Source organism: Anopheles nili, chromosome 2 (genome assembly GCF_943737925.1).
Source record: "Anopheles nili chromosome 2, idAnoNiliSN_F5_01, whole genome shotgun sequence".
Lineage (NCBI taxonomy): Eukaryota > Metazoa > Arthropoda > Insecta > Diptera > Culicidae > Anopheles > Anopheles nili.
This window is the reverse complement of record NC_071291.1, coordinates 58,364,447-58,376,910: the sequence shown is the minus strand read 5'-3', so window position 1 is coordinate 58,376,910 and position 12,464 is coordinate 58,364,447. Positions and strand designations below refer to the sequence as shown.

The 12,464-nt window shown below is 39.4% G+C and overlaps 1 protein-coding gene across 1 annotated transcript in view; it reads left to right on the top strand.

Annotated features, from left to right (window-relative positions):
- Positions 1-12,464, top strand: part of LOC128721003 (small conductance calcium-activated potassium channel protein) — an 89,852-nt gene that overhangs the window by 58,444 nt on the left and 18,944 nt on the right. The window contains exons 6-8 of the mRNA XM_053814705.1: positions 6,617-6,712; positions 8,229-8,545; positions 8,625-8,729. Of these exons, the coding sequence (XP_053670680.1) occupies positions 6,617-6,712; positions 8,229-8,545; positions 8,625-8,729 (518 nt within the window). The remainder of the gene's footprint in view (positions 1-6,616; positions 6,713-8,228; positions 8,546-8,624; positions 8,730-12,464) is intronic.

Here is a 12,464-nt window from a genome sequence, read left to right as displayed (position 1 = left end):
CAGCAAAAGTGCTGACAGAGCGCAACTTTTGCCACTCTCAAGCTCATCGAGCATCCGAAATCTGGGTACGGTCCTGGACGACCCTTGCAATTACTGCACGACCCCATGGCTAGGAAGAGTCTATAAAAGATGTAAACTGCTAGGGCAAACGTACGAAGGAAAGCAAACTTTGTCAGTCGTAAAAATATACGATTATTTCACGGTCAGCTAGAGAGCAACACTAGCCCTCGTCCACTTTGCAGCATACCAGCAACAAACTAAGCTGCCGTGCTGCCTCGATGCCAGCTAGAATGCATTGTGGAGCAAAAAAAAAAGGGAAGCACTAAACCACGAAATGTTTTATTTTTCACAAGAACTTCAGTGCTTTCCGAAACCATGGAATCCGAGTGTTACAGTGCCGCAACAGCGTAATCCACCCATTTGTCTGATGTTTGAAATGTACGTTTGCTAAATTCTCCAAAACATTCGCATCACCATAGCAACCGTAAGACCTTCCCGGGCATCAGCTGATTCATTGGATAACGATTTCAAACCAAGTTCTTGTAGAATTATCTCCATCCAAGATCACTCCGCTTTGCTCGTTGGCTGGGAGCGTTCTAGCTGCGAGTCCTTTCTCATAAACACGAGCACACAAATATCCCAGCGGGTTGCTAGCCGCAACAGTACAAAATACTCACCATGGGAACCACTTAGAGAGGTTCCCTAATCTTGGGACAATCTAGCCCCTGCTCGATAGTGCCGTTTTATAGACGTGTTTTAGGATACGGTTGTGCCGGTTCTTGCTTGATCGCCGGCTACCAGCCAGTTACCGACCCTGCTCATGACAACTGTATTAGTGCAGTGCTGTAAACCGATGGGAATTGAGCGGGATAAAAATACCATCGGAGAAAGAAAAGAATATTGTCGTGCCAATAAACGACCTCCATTACTGTCAAATTTACACAGTTTGGGTATCGTACTCATATCAAAAATGATCTTAATGTAATCATTATGATGATAAAAGTTCAGATACAATGCTATATTTTGATTCGTTTTCGATAGCGTGTTGTATCGATAAAGAGCTAGATAAATTACTGTCGAATAAGTAAGGAATGAAATCAGTTCCGAATTGATGCCATGTCAAAATGCAACATAATTACCACAACATTATGTAGATAAATGTACATTTTTGATTCACTTCACTTACTTATAAATTAATCCATTCTATTTTATCGAGTATTTAAACAATTGATTGGTAATATCGGAATTGAAATATAAAATTCAATTAAAAGCTGATATTATGTTTGATCAATAGATAAAAACTAATAGTATGCACGAAAAGATAGTGTGTGCTTTGGTAAACCGATAGCAAACATCCAATATTCAATTAAATATCATGTTCAATCACGCCCACTCACAACGACAAAACAATTAACCTTGTTAAAATGGATGGGAATATTTGAGAGAGGTGCAATTAAATCATGCCTGCACTTAGGGAACGTTCTATCGCTACTGCATTCGTGTCCGGCGAAACGTAAAATTCAATTTATGTACGGCATCGAACGTTGTTCCCCGAAACTGCCTGCATAATTTATGCAACACTTCACTACGGTATGCAAGCGATTTCACTCTCATGCTGCGCCCTTTCAATGATACATTTTCGTGGGACGGGAAAGTGCCACATCACTTGCTACCCTGATAAATCTGCACCATGTCATTCGGCCCAGGTGGGTTGTTCTCTCAACGTTGTGTTAAATGTGCATCTTTATCAATTTCTCATCGAATGGAAAACAAACAACCATCGTGTCTGCCCTACAAGTTATGAATTGATTCTCACGCTATAGTGTAGCTGGAAATCATCATCAAACACAAACTTTGCAATGTTTATGCTATTCAAGTAATGCATCAATAGCTTTCTCGGTACATAAATTGCATGAATAAAGCTGAACTTGTTTGAGTTCATTTTTTATGTGCTTTTCAACAAACGATGCAGCCTCCAGGAGCACATTTTTGCAACATTAATTTGTGCACAATTTCAATCACAAGTTACTCGTACCCTACATCATTACATATTGAAAATGCATTCATTTTGAACAGAGTCCCGTTCGTCGAGTGCAGAAATCATAATAGCAGCATGACGATTCTTTGGATGCTAATTAATCATTATTTCTGCAATTCCATGAAGCGGAAATGTGCTGTATGGATTCTGATACAGTTTTGTTATTTCATTGTTGCCTTTAGTTGATTTTTTTTTAAATATGTTTGATTCAATCCATTCTATGATAATACTGTTGCAGATCTGAAATCACAAAAAGCAAAAACGCTTAACACGTTGGCTGCCATGGTCATCATTTTCAATAGCCAGTTATCATACCGCCAGGATTAAATGGTACTCTTTATTCAAGGATTTGAAGCGTGAAAAAACGTATAAAATTGTTTGAAAATCATAGAAATCTATTTGCATTATGATAATGAATTATGTTGGGAACCACAACACAAATAAACGTGGCAGAAACATGTTGAAAATGATAAATCTGCAACACATAATAACGCCTAATTCAGGAACGCAATAACGTGCTACTATAGCACTATCTGCTTAACTTGTTTTCAGTTTTGAAGGTTTAAATATTTTTGAAAGACTATGCTTCCTCTTAACGTTAAAAAAACAAATTTATGAATAAAAAATAATTAACTTGGATTTCTAAACAATTACCAAAGAAAAACCTAAAACAAAAAACCTTAATAAGCCCCAAAAAAAAAATGCTTAGCACCATAGGTAACGGCTTAGCTACCACAAATCGATTAATGTGACGTTTTTCTTCTTCAACTGGATATTTTCTGCAGATACCGACACTCCTTCAAAACCACTGCCAAACGGTTATTCGGTTTGTAAAGCACATTCGTTGGTTTGCACAACGATGTCGTGTTCAATTTCATTTTGATCATGTGAATCACTCGCATGAAAAAAATACATGAAAAACAACTTTTGCAATAAATCAGCGCACATATAATGGTTACCCATTCCTTGCACTGCAGAGCGGCAATACAAATCAAACTTTTTCTTCGCCAAGGCTCGCGATGCGGTTGCGGTGTATTGAAAGAAAACTAATTTTTCCTTGTCATGCCGCTCAATCATCGGCATCGGTGTTCGTGTCGGTTATATTGTTTTCAAGAAACGAGCCTAAACCATGAGCCTTCCTCATCGCACGAGTGAGCTGCTCCTTTTAGAGCTTTGAAGTGATTGTCAACAAAATTTTCCAGCCACGTTTCACTCATAAACGTGCACCCTATCTAGTGCCATAAGGACGTCTTCTAATGGGAATATTTTATTACCTTTAAAAGAAACGTCTACGATACCGAGCGAATGATTGGCGTTCCGTTGAACATTTTCCACTCCTATTGGAACGCACTGCACATATAAAATGCAAACCGAAGCGCTCTCGTCAAACGTATAAAAACTGCTAATAAACCGATTCCGGTGGTATGACAAACCCCCATAAGACGTCATCAAAAACTGCATAGCAAGGAAAAACGATGGTCGAACGAGAAACAGTGCTTTAAACTCAGCAAAACAAACCGATGGCGGAACAAATCAAATCAAAATTATTACTATATTTTTGCAAACTTCCTAGAGCCTTGGCTTTGATCGCGAGGCGAAACGAAGACATTCTTTCCTGTCATAAAAATTGTCATAAAATAAAACAAAGGCTTGAACAAATATGCTCATGATGTCCATCTGCTTGAGCAAGCATCGCTCGGCAACATAACACTCAGTCGCAGCTGGTATCTAACGAAACCTCAGCAAAAAATCTCCGCCATCAACGCAGTCGTCGTGAATAAACAGCAACGCTACTTCGTTAACAGTGTAGAACTAACTAAATAAAATTTCTCTATCATATTATGATCGAAATGCTGAATTTATGTAATTTTTTCCAGTAAGATATGATACCATTATAACAAAGAGACATCATTCTTTGTGCAAGAAAACGATTCTAACTACAGATTTAATTATTTCAAACCATTGGAAAATTTAAACCAACATCACTCTTCAATCTTTTTTCAACTTGAAATCAGATTCTTTTCCCACTGCGTGCAAGTCACTCAAGTACATTGTATTCAATGCTAATGTTTCACACATTTCCGTCTCATAAACTTGAACAAACTGCGATTTTCTTTTCCCCCGGTTTCACGTGCGATTGCTGCAAAAAGTTACAATAATGATACAATAGATTAGTCTTGAGACAGCGCTCTTTTCTGCAAGAGCGATTGTGCCTGTCCGCACAGGTTGTGGTAAAAAGTGCTGCATGCAACCGTTTTTTTTTTGTTCTTTTATGCTACCGTTGTAGCATAACGTAATGCTACTTGGCTAACTGGGTCACCGGGGAGTGGGCTAGAAATATGATAATATAATAAATGGTTGTGATAAATGTATTTCTATCAGTCGTCGAGCAACTCCAAACCCAGCGCACTTGCCCCTCGTACGTTCGTGTGCATTGACCATCAGCAATCGAATGTGGTGGAATAAAATATGCAGAGGGAAATTTATTTACGTTAGCTCCGCGGCCAGTTTGCACCGAGCAGCCGCCCCTATCTGCTCCGCAGGGAGTGAATGCACTGTGAAAATGCAGCATTTAGCACATCCATGAAACGATTTCCCGTCACGAAGAGCAGCAGACGAAGCGAAAAGGCATGCACGGTGCGCATGGAAAGGAAGTATTGAAATTTCAATTACTCCTTCAGGCTTCCTCGACCGTGGCTCGCTCGTTGCCACTTTGTGTAATGGATGGCTCTTAGGGTGCCTACAAATGGCGAAGGCTCGCGCGAGTTGCGGCGGTAGCTTTCGCACTGCTTAGTGGTTGGCATTTGCGTGTGGTTTTACGGAAATAGATCACAGGCACTTCAACACGCACGCAAGAGCGCGTTGGGTCGAAGACGTCTGCAGCAATAGATCAACCATCCGAGAGTGTTCGTCCCATAACGAGCAGTGATTTTCCGGCCAAGTTTATCGTGCCTTCCCCACCATTTGATGTCGGTGATGGCGGTGCGCGCGCGTCTTCCAGCATTATTTATAAACGCCGGCCAATTAGTAAAGAGCTATTTTGTACACACGTAATCGCTAACGCACCAGCGGGCTGCAAAACATGTGCGCCAAGCGGTCGATCACACGGTGACGAAGGCCTTTCCAAGGAAGTTAAGACCAGGACGGGCCTTCGGAGCGTCGGCTTCGACCACAACCATCGATAGCAACAATAATAAACATCCGCCCAGATGGTAGCAATTGCGAGTGGACGAGACCAACCCAGACGCAGCGAAAACACGCAGAGGCCTGGTCCGGAAGAGTAAATATCCGACCATCGCACGTATCATAATAATCGGCATTCATCATGCAAAATTTAAATTTGCCAGCACCCCTGCTACTGCTGCCGGTTCTAAACACGCCCGTGCTGGTGGGATGGAAATTATTGGTGAATCCCCACCTGACCCAAAGGCCGTTGGGGTAGCGATAAATATCCCCCAGCCCGCTTCTCACTCGAGCTTGGTACAGTGCCCCTGGCCTTTGCGAGGCGTAATCATATTTGGGAGCATAATCGGTGGAAAAGCTATCACTCAACCGGATCCGGAGCAAATAATCATTCCTAATGGAATCGGGCGGTGCGGTTCGGTGAGCGATGGCGCAATGGTTCGCACCGGGAAAAATGTTCCACAAAACACCGGAATTTGCATAACCAGCAGAACGCGGGAAGGGCAGCAAATTATTCGAACGGATTGTTTCCCAGCGCGGCTCGGTTCGATGCTGGGGCGCCTATTTCAAGGCCGGCGCTGGTATCATCAGCACGGCCAGTGCATTAACGTCCGAATGCTGCCCTAAGCGATTTGGAATTATTTAGAGCACATTATTTGCATCGCATCATGCAAATGTAATGCGATGTAAATGCATTCCAAACAGCATTCCCGTGGTTTGGCATTCGTGGAAAGCGATTTGAAGCTCAAAGCGATTTGCCAGATCGTAGCCATTCTAAATGAACTATTTCGAATAGTTCTCTTCATAAAGGTCTAGGAATATTTTAAAGCTGTGATAGCTTTACGATAAATATTCACAAGATCACTCTTGTTTCCTTTAAACTCACTAAAAGCAATCGATATACTGTTAAATTTCTGTTGTTGAAACATTTTCTGAGCCTCTAAATAAAGTTCAAAAATTCCGCTGATATGCTAAATTCCCAAAACTATCCACCGAAAAGATCCGTTCTTTCCCCCCTGTGGCGAAAGGGGTGTGTTTTAATTTGGGTAAAGTTTCCGCAACATTTGTACCGCATCCGAACACGTGTGATCAATTAGCTCCGTTTCGAAATGAATGCCCCCACAAGCCACAAAAGCTGACCTACTTCCGAGCCGTGTTTTCTCTTCTTTGACGAATCATGCTATTAATCTCACGATCAATCTTAATGATTCCTTTTGTGATGATTTCTGGGGCTAATTGTATTACGAAACGCCACTGATTCACCGCGTAAACATGTTACGGCCTATCATGTCCTCAATTTACCACTTCTATCAGTTTGTGTGCGAGCAATAATTAATCTTCCCAGCTCCAACGCCGACTCACTATCGTTCTCTTCTTCTGCTAATCTCGTTGCAGGCATCTTTTTATTCGACCGCTTTAAAAACGTTAATATCCGTATCGACTGTGATTTTACTAGGGCTTATCGTAGCCTACCACGCCTTGGAAGTTCAGGTGAGTAATGTTTTCGGCTAACTAGTATATGAAACATGTGTTTTGTTTTCATTTATTTTCTGTATTTTAATGTTTACCCTTCGAGTTAATTTACAAATTTCACACCAAGCTTCCATTACGGGTCTAATTTATTTGTGGGTGACATTTTTCCAATGGAAGCTGATAGAATGGGGCCGTAAATCTCAACCCCATGTAACACTTGCGTGGTGCAGTCCAACACGTACTTCAACCGCTACATGCTTAAGCTGAAATGGATTTTTGTCTCAACCATGGAACAATCTGCTAACTCACGCATCTTGTGAGCCGAGCAAAAATCGAACAAAAGATCGTAAATCCTGCTTGCCAATGTGTGGTCCAATGTTATTAAATGTCTCCTCAGTTGTGATTTGTTTAGTAGGGCACCGTCCACCCAGCTGCTACTGCATCGTCCTGTCAGAGCGACTGCGGTTATTGCAGTTAACACGAAACCAGCTCCGACCAGCTGACCATCAACCTGTGCTCGTAAATAATTCTGGAAAATTTATTAGCCCTGCTCTGGCCACGCGGAGTATAAACCAGTTTGGAGCGACCATGGTTCGACAACCGCAGCCAAACGCACACAACGCCCTACACCATGCATGCTTTGTGTGATTGCATCTGCAAGGCGCACCGTGGCCACAAGAACCTAGCTTCTAGCAAATGCCAGTCGACGACTCTATAAAACTGACTTAATGAAAATTTCAAAATTCACACCACGACACCGGGTCTTGCGGACCATCTCGCCCGCCAGACCCAGCCGGAAGCACGGATCGCTTGGCAAGACAGGAAAAAGTTGGCCTAATGCCAAGCGTTAATCGTCCAACCAGAGCGAATTTTCTGTTTGCCCGGTGGAAGAAAGCGGAAGGCTGCTGCCACCAACGGGTTATAATGATTTCATAACGTATGTTTGTACCCATGCATCTCGTTTGCTCCCGCTTCGTCGTAACTTATATTGAATTGCTGAAACAGAACCAGACTGTGTGTCACTGGCTGTTCGGCAACTTCATAACACCGGCGAATAGCTATCGAGACCTTTTTCGAAAGGTAGCCAGCACCATTGGGAATCAGGGTCAAGGTTCGCGTGGTTTAACGACCAATAAAACTTATCTGAATGACCCCGTGCACCTAATATCATCTCACTAATGGCACACGATGTGACGCTAGAAGTGTCTCTCGGGCATGACGGAGATGATTAAGGAAAAGGTTATTGCATATGTTGATACCCATTTTTATTGCTCTTAATCATATAATCACACAACTATTATATTTTCCGTTATAACAAGAATTTTGAGCAATGAGACAGCCTTTGCTTTACCAACATAATATTATACAGATCATATTATTCAATCTTCATCTAAGATTGAAGGTGATCACTTGTTTCAAAACATTCAACATTTTTTTCTACATCATCGTTTCCATTATTATACATCCGCAGCACTAATCAAATATATTCCAACGGCTAACCGTACGTATATCTCTTTTCCGTTCTGTTTTTCAGCTTTTTATGATAGACAACTGCGCAGATGACTGGCGAATAGCGATGACCTGGCAGCGAATGAGCCAAATAGCTTTAGAATTACTAATCTGCGCAGTGCATCCCATTCCAGGTCAATATTATTTTCTATGGACTACCAAATTAGCTAATAAGAACAAAGCCATCGGGGGTGAACTAGTTCCGTACGACGTCGCGTTATCTTTGCCAATGTTCCTTCGTTTGTACCTGATATGTCGTGTGATGCTGTTACATTCGAAACTATTTACCGATGCCTCGTCACGTAGTATAGGTGCGCTAAATCGAATCAATTTCAACACTCGGTACGTACTGCCACGGAGGTCCTCTTCCGCACCGATGAAACCACCGGATCTGATGTATATTTTCCGTTCCCGTTCGCAGATTTGTGCTGAAAACCCTAATGACAATATGCCCCGGGACAGTTTTACTAGTGTTCATGGTTTCACTGTGGATAATCGCATCGTGGACGCTTCGACAGTGCGAAAGGTAGCTATGACCATTCCCTGCTATTTTCATCTCGGACTTTCTCTTCTGCTGTCCCTATCTTTCTATCTATCTTTCTCGCTCGCTCACTCTCTCGCTCTCTCGGCATAACTCTCTGTCTCTCTCGCCTTTCACGATTTTCTTGTGCTGCTCTTCTTCCTATTGTACGTTCATGTCATTCCTGTCTCTCACTAGTTCACTTTCACACATTCGTTTACTTCTTTGTCTCTGCTCTAACTCAATGTCATTAGAATTTGTACCTCCTGTTCCCAGTTGACGTCCCATTTTCTCAGTCAAACGTTCTTTTATGTTTTTTTTTTTCATTTCAAAGAGTTTTTAGCCCAGTGGTTTATTTTCATTTATTGTAATTTTGAAAGTCAGATTGTATTTCTATCTTACCGTCTATAACGTCCTTGTATACTGTTAAGTGATTATCATACTCGGTGTACTCTTGTCTGTGTTCATTCATACGTCTTTATATCGTTGATACAAATGTTTTTGGTCTAGTACATGAAGTAAACTTCCTCCAACTACTCGGTCTGTAAATAAATAGTAGATCATCATATCCAAAACATTTCATAAAAATATGTTTAAAAATATGCAACCAGGCAACCATACACACTAAAACAACCAAATAAACTACATGCTTGAAATGTGCAATGCTTTGTTGAACCATAGAGTGGTTCAACTGGAAGTTTTAACAATATAGTGAGTTTAATTGCAGTTTTGTGCTTTTCATGTTCTGTATATCTCATAGTATGCATTTTTAAACCACTTTCAATTCAAAGTAAAACTGAGTGTTTGTTTTATTTTCTATGAAGAATTGGGAAAATAATCTACCATTAATTATACACCACAATTTACTAATTTTGATATTTTGTGATAATATTCACACTTTAAACAAACAAACAACTCGTGAATTATGTGCTTCGGTAGGAAAGTAGATTTTCGATAAATGTACGCTTTTTGTGGTTGTTGCTTCGTTGGTAAAATTATGTTCACAATACAAATAATCTTTGCCTGTGGAATAATTGTAGAATCTTTTTACTGAGGAAGCCAACTAAGATCAAATGTGCAGAATCTTTAATTTACAGCTTCTTTCAAAACTGTAAAAAACGTAACGTAAAAATAGTAATTTGTAGATTAAATTGCACTAGAGGTAGTGTATTGAAGGCATTTTATACAATAGAAAACATTAATAAATTTGACAAAAAAAAACTCGTAATCTTGTTTATTGAAATCTATATCAAATTTGTACCAAATTACAGAAATATATAGATAGATAAGATGATAATATTCAACATTTTCATTAATGAAATTATTGCTGTTTTGGTTATTGTTTTGCTATATCGTATGCATAAAACCTAAAACCAGTTTTCTAGTCTAGATTTCTAAATTTCCCAATCAATATACTTTGATAATTTTAACAAGGTTATCAGTAAACCAAAAAAAATATTCTTCTTGTTAAAAAAAACTTACATTTAAAAAAGTCATGCTTATTAGAAATTTATTCCTACATTATAGAAAACTTCTGCCTTTTTCTCCTAACACTTCAACATCAATAACTCTAGACTAGAAACCTCCCTTATTCTAATAACACTTTTTGTGGTTTGATGTCTTTTCGCTTTGCTCAAATCCTCAAATTGATTTTTGGCTATAAATTTCAATTATCAAAAAATATATATGTAGCTGTATTTTTCTCTTTCCTTGTTGACCATTCACAAATTATCACATAGTATCTGTACTACACTTTCAAACTTTATTTTTAAGTGTTTAAAAATTTCATTGTTTTTTCTGCTTTGCCTTAAACACTATAATGAAATCAAATCATACGGAATAAGCCAACTTCAAGTCAACTAGCTTATGGGGTCGTTTGAAATCAACCAACCAATGCATTTAATATGTTAGTCAACCCAGCAATTTCTACGCTCCTTACACCGTAATTGGAGACGATATTTACAATTGATGGTATTACTTTGTTTTACAACGTAGAAGATGTCGAAATTTACATTTCGATAAGTTTCCCATATAGATAACATACCAAGTTTTAAAGATAATACTAAAACAGCTATAAATTGTTATAATCATATAAATACTATTTAAACTTCAATTAGATATTGAAATGATAAATTAAAAAAATATAAAAAGAATCTGAAAAAGCAGTTGCTTGAATGCTGTAATAAATATTTTTATCTATTATGGACCGATGAAAATAGTTTGAATGTTATATAACTGTATGCTTTTTAACCGTATACACATTTCAACGGTTAGTTTACATAATTTAGAAGCTATTAAAACGAATTCAATTTTTGATCACTTGTTATTTATGACATCTGAAACATGTTATCTAACACAAATGAAATTATCACTCAACATGAAATAATGATTATGGAAAATACATATCATAGCTTATCGAAAAAACTAACAAATCGCCAGTATAAAGTCCAGCGCATGTATATATTTGTGTCGTGTCTAGTGCCTCCAGCATGACAACCAACAAAATGGCATGAAGTAAACTAATGACACACCGTTATCGTGCTGTTGAAACAGATTGCTGCAACTGTCATAAGCAAAGAATTGCAACTGAATAGTTCCGTCACTTAATTGCACTGAATTGCATTATTCAACGACGGAAGCAGCCCTCCCCAGAGGTAATTGCATTGCCGGTACTACTCCCGGCAACAAACTGGAGGGTCGTGTAAAATTGTTATCATAATTGGTGTAATGTTGCATAAAAACGATTATCCATTTCCGAGAACGATTGGACCTTGGCAGCAGCCCGATAATCCCGGTGGCCTTGGGTAGCACAGCCGATATTATTTGTCGCCTTGCTACCAATTACCATCCCAGTGACCTCACTGACTGCCCAAAATGACACCGAGTTTTACTGGACCGCCTCGTCCAAGCAAGGCAGCTTGCTTTCACTGAACCTACGTCGTGTCCCAGATACAATCCTCGAGATGATAGCTCTTGCTCTATGGTGTGCACTGTCACATCAGCAACTTCATTTGGCGCACGTTCAATGATGTTGATTTTGGAGAGCACTTTGGTGCACTAGTGCACCACTTTTTCCAGACAAACCAACCGGGAACGAATGGCTGGTGCATCCTCAAAACCATCGCCCACGCCCATGCTCACTTCGGCGTTGATTTAATGTATCATTATACAACCATACACTTCATGAAGCAGCAGCTGCTCTTCATTCATGCACCGCTAGGAAAGATGTGCATATGTACCAGAAATCTTTTTATTACGTTCTTTTTTTTTGTCTAGTCATATATGTGCTTTTCTTTTCAAACACATGAGTCTTTCTTTTGTAAAGCATCACAAGTGCGTGATGCCTTTATGTGACATACGTTATTCTTAGCTCGTCGAGTCAACAGCACTCTATTCACACATGACTCATGGATCGTAAAGAGCGCGTTGAAAAAAACATAATTAAATTTCCACACCTTGTGCAATAAGACAATGGTTCTTCTTTTCACCGCAGCATGTGTTGCAATACAATTTTACAAACCTAAGCACGATGAATATATAATGAAATCTTCATTTAGGTCTGCCATAGCATACAACGCCTTTTACGATTTATAGAAACAAGATTGAAAACTGTTCAGTATGTGCAAAGTTAAGATAAATTGTGAATATGATAAAAATTCTTAAGCAATTATTACATCCGTATGCCGTTTGAACAATTGTTTCATTTTTTTTTTAACTTCAACCACAACAAGGATGTGCAAT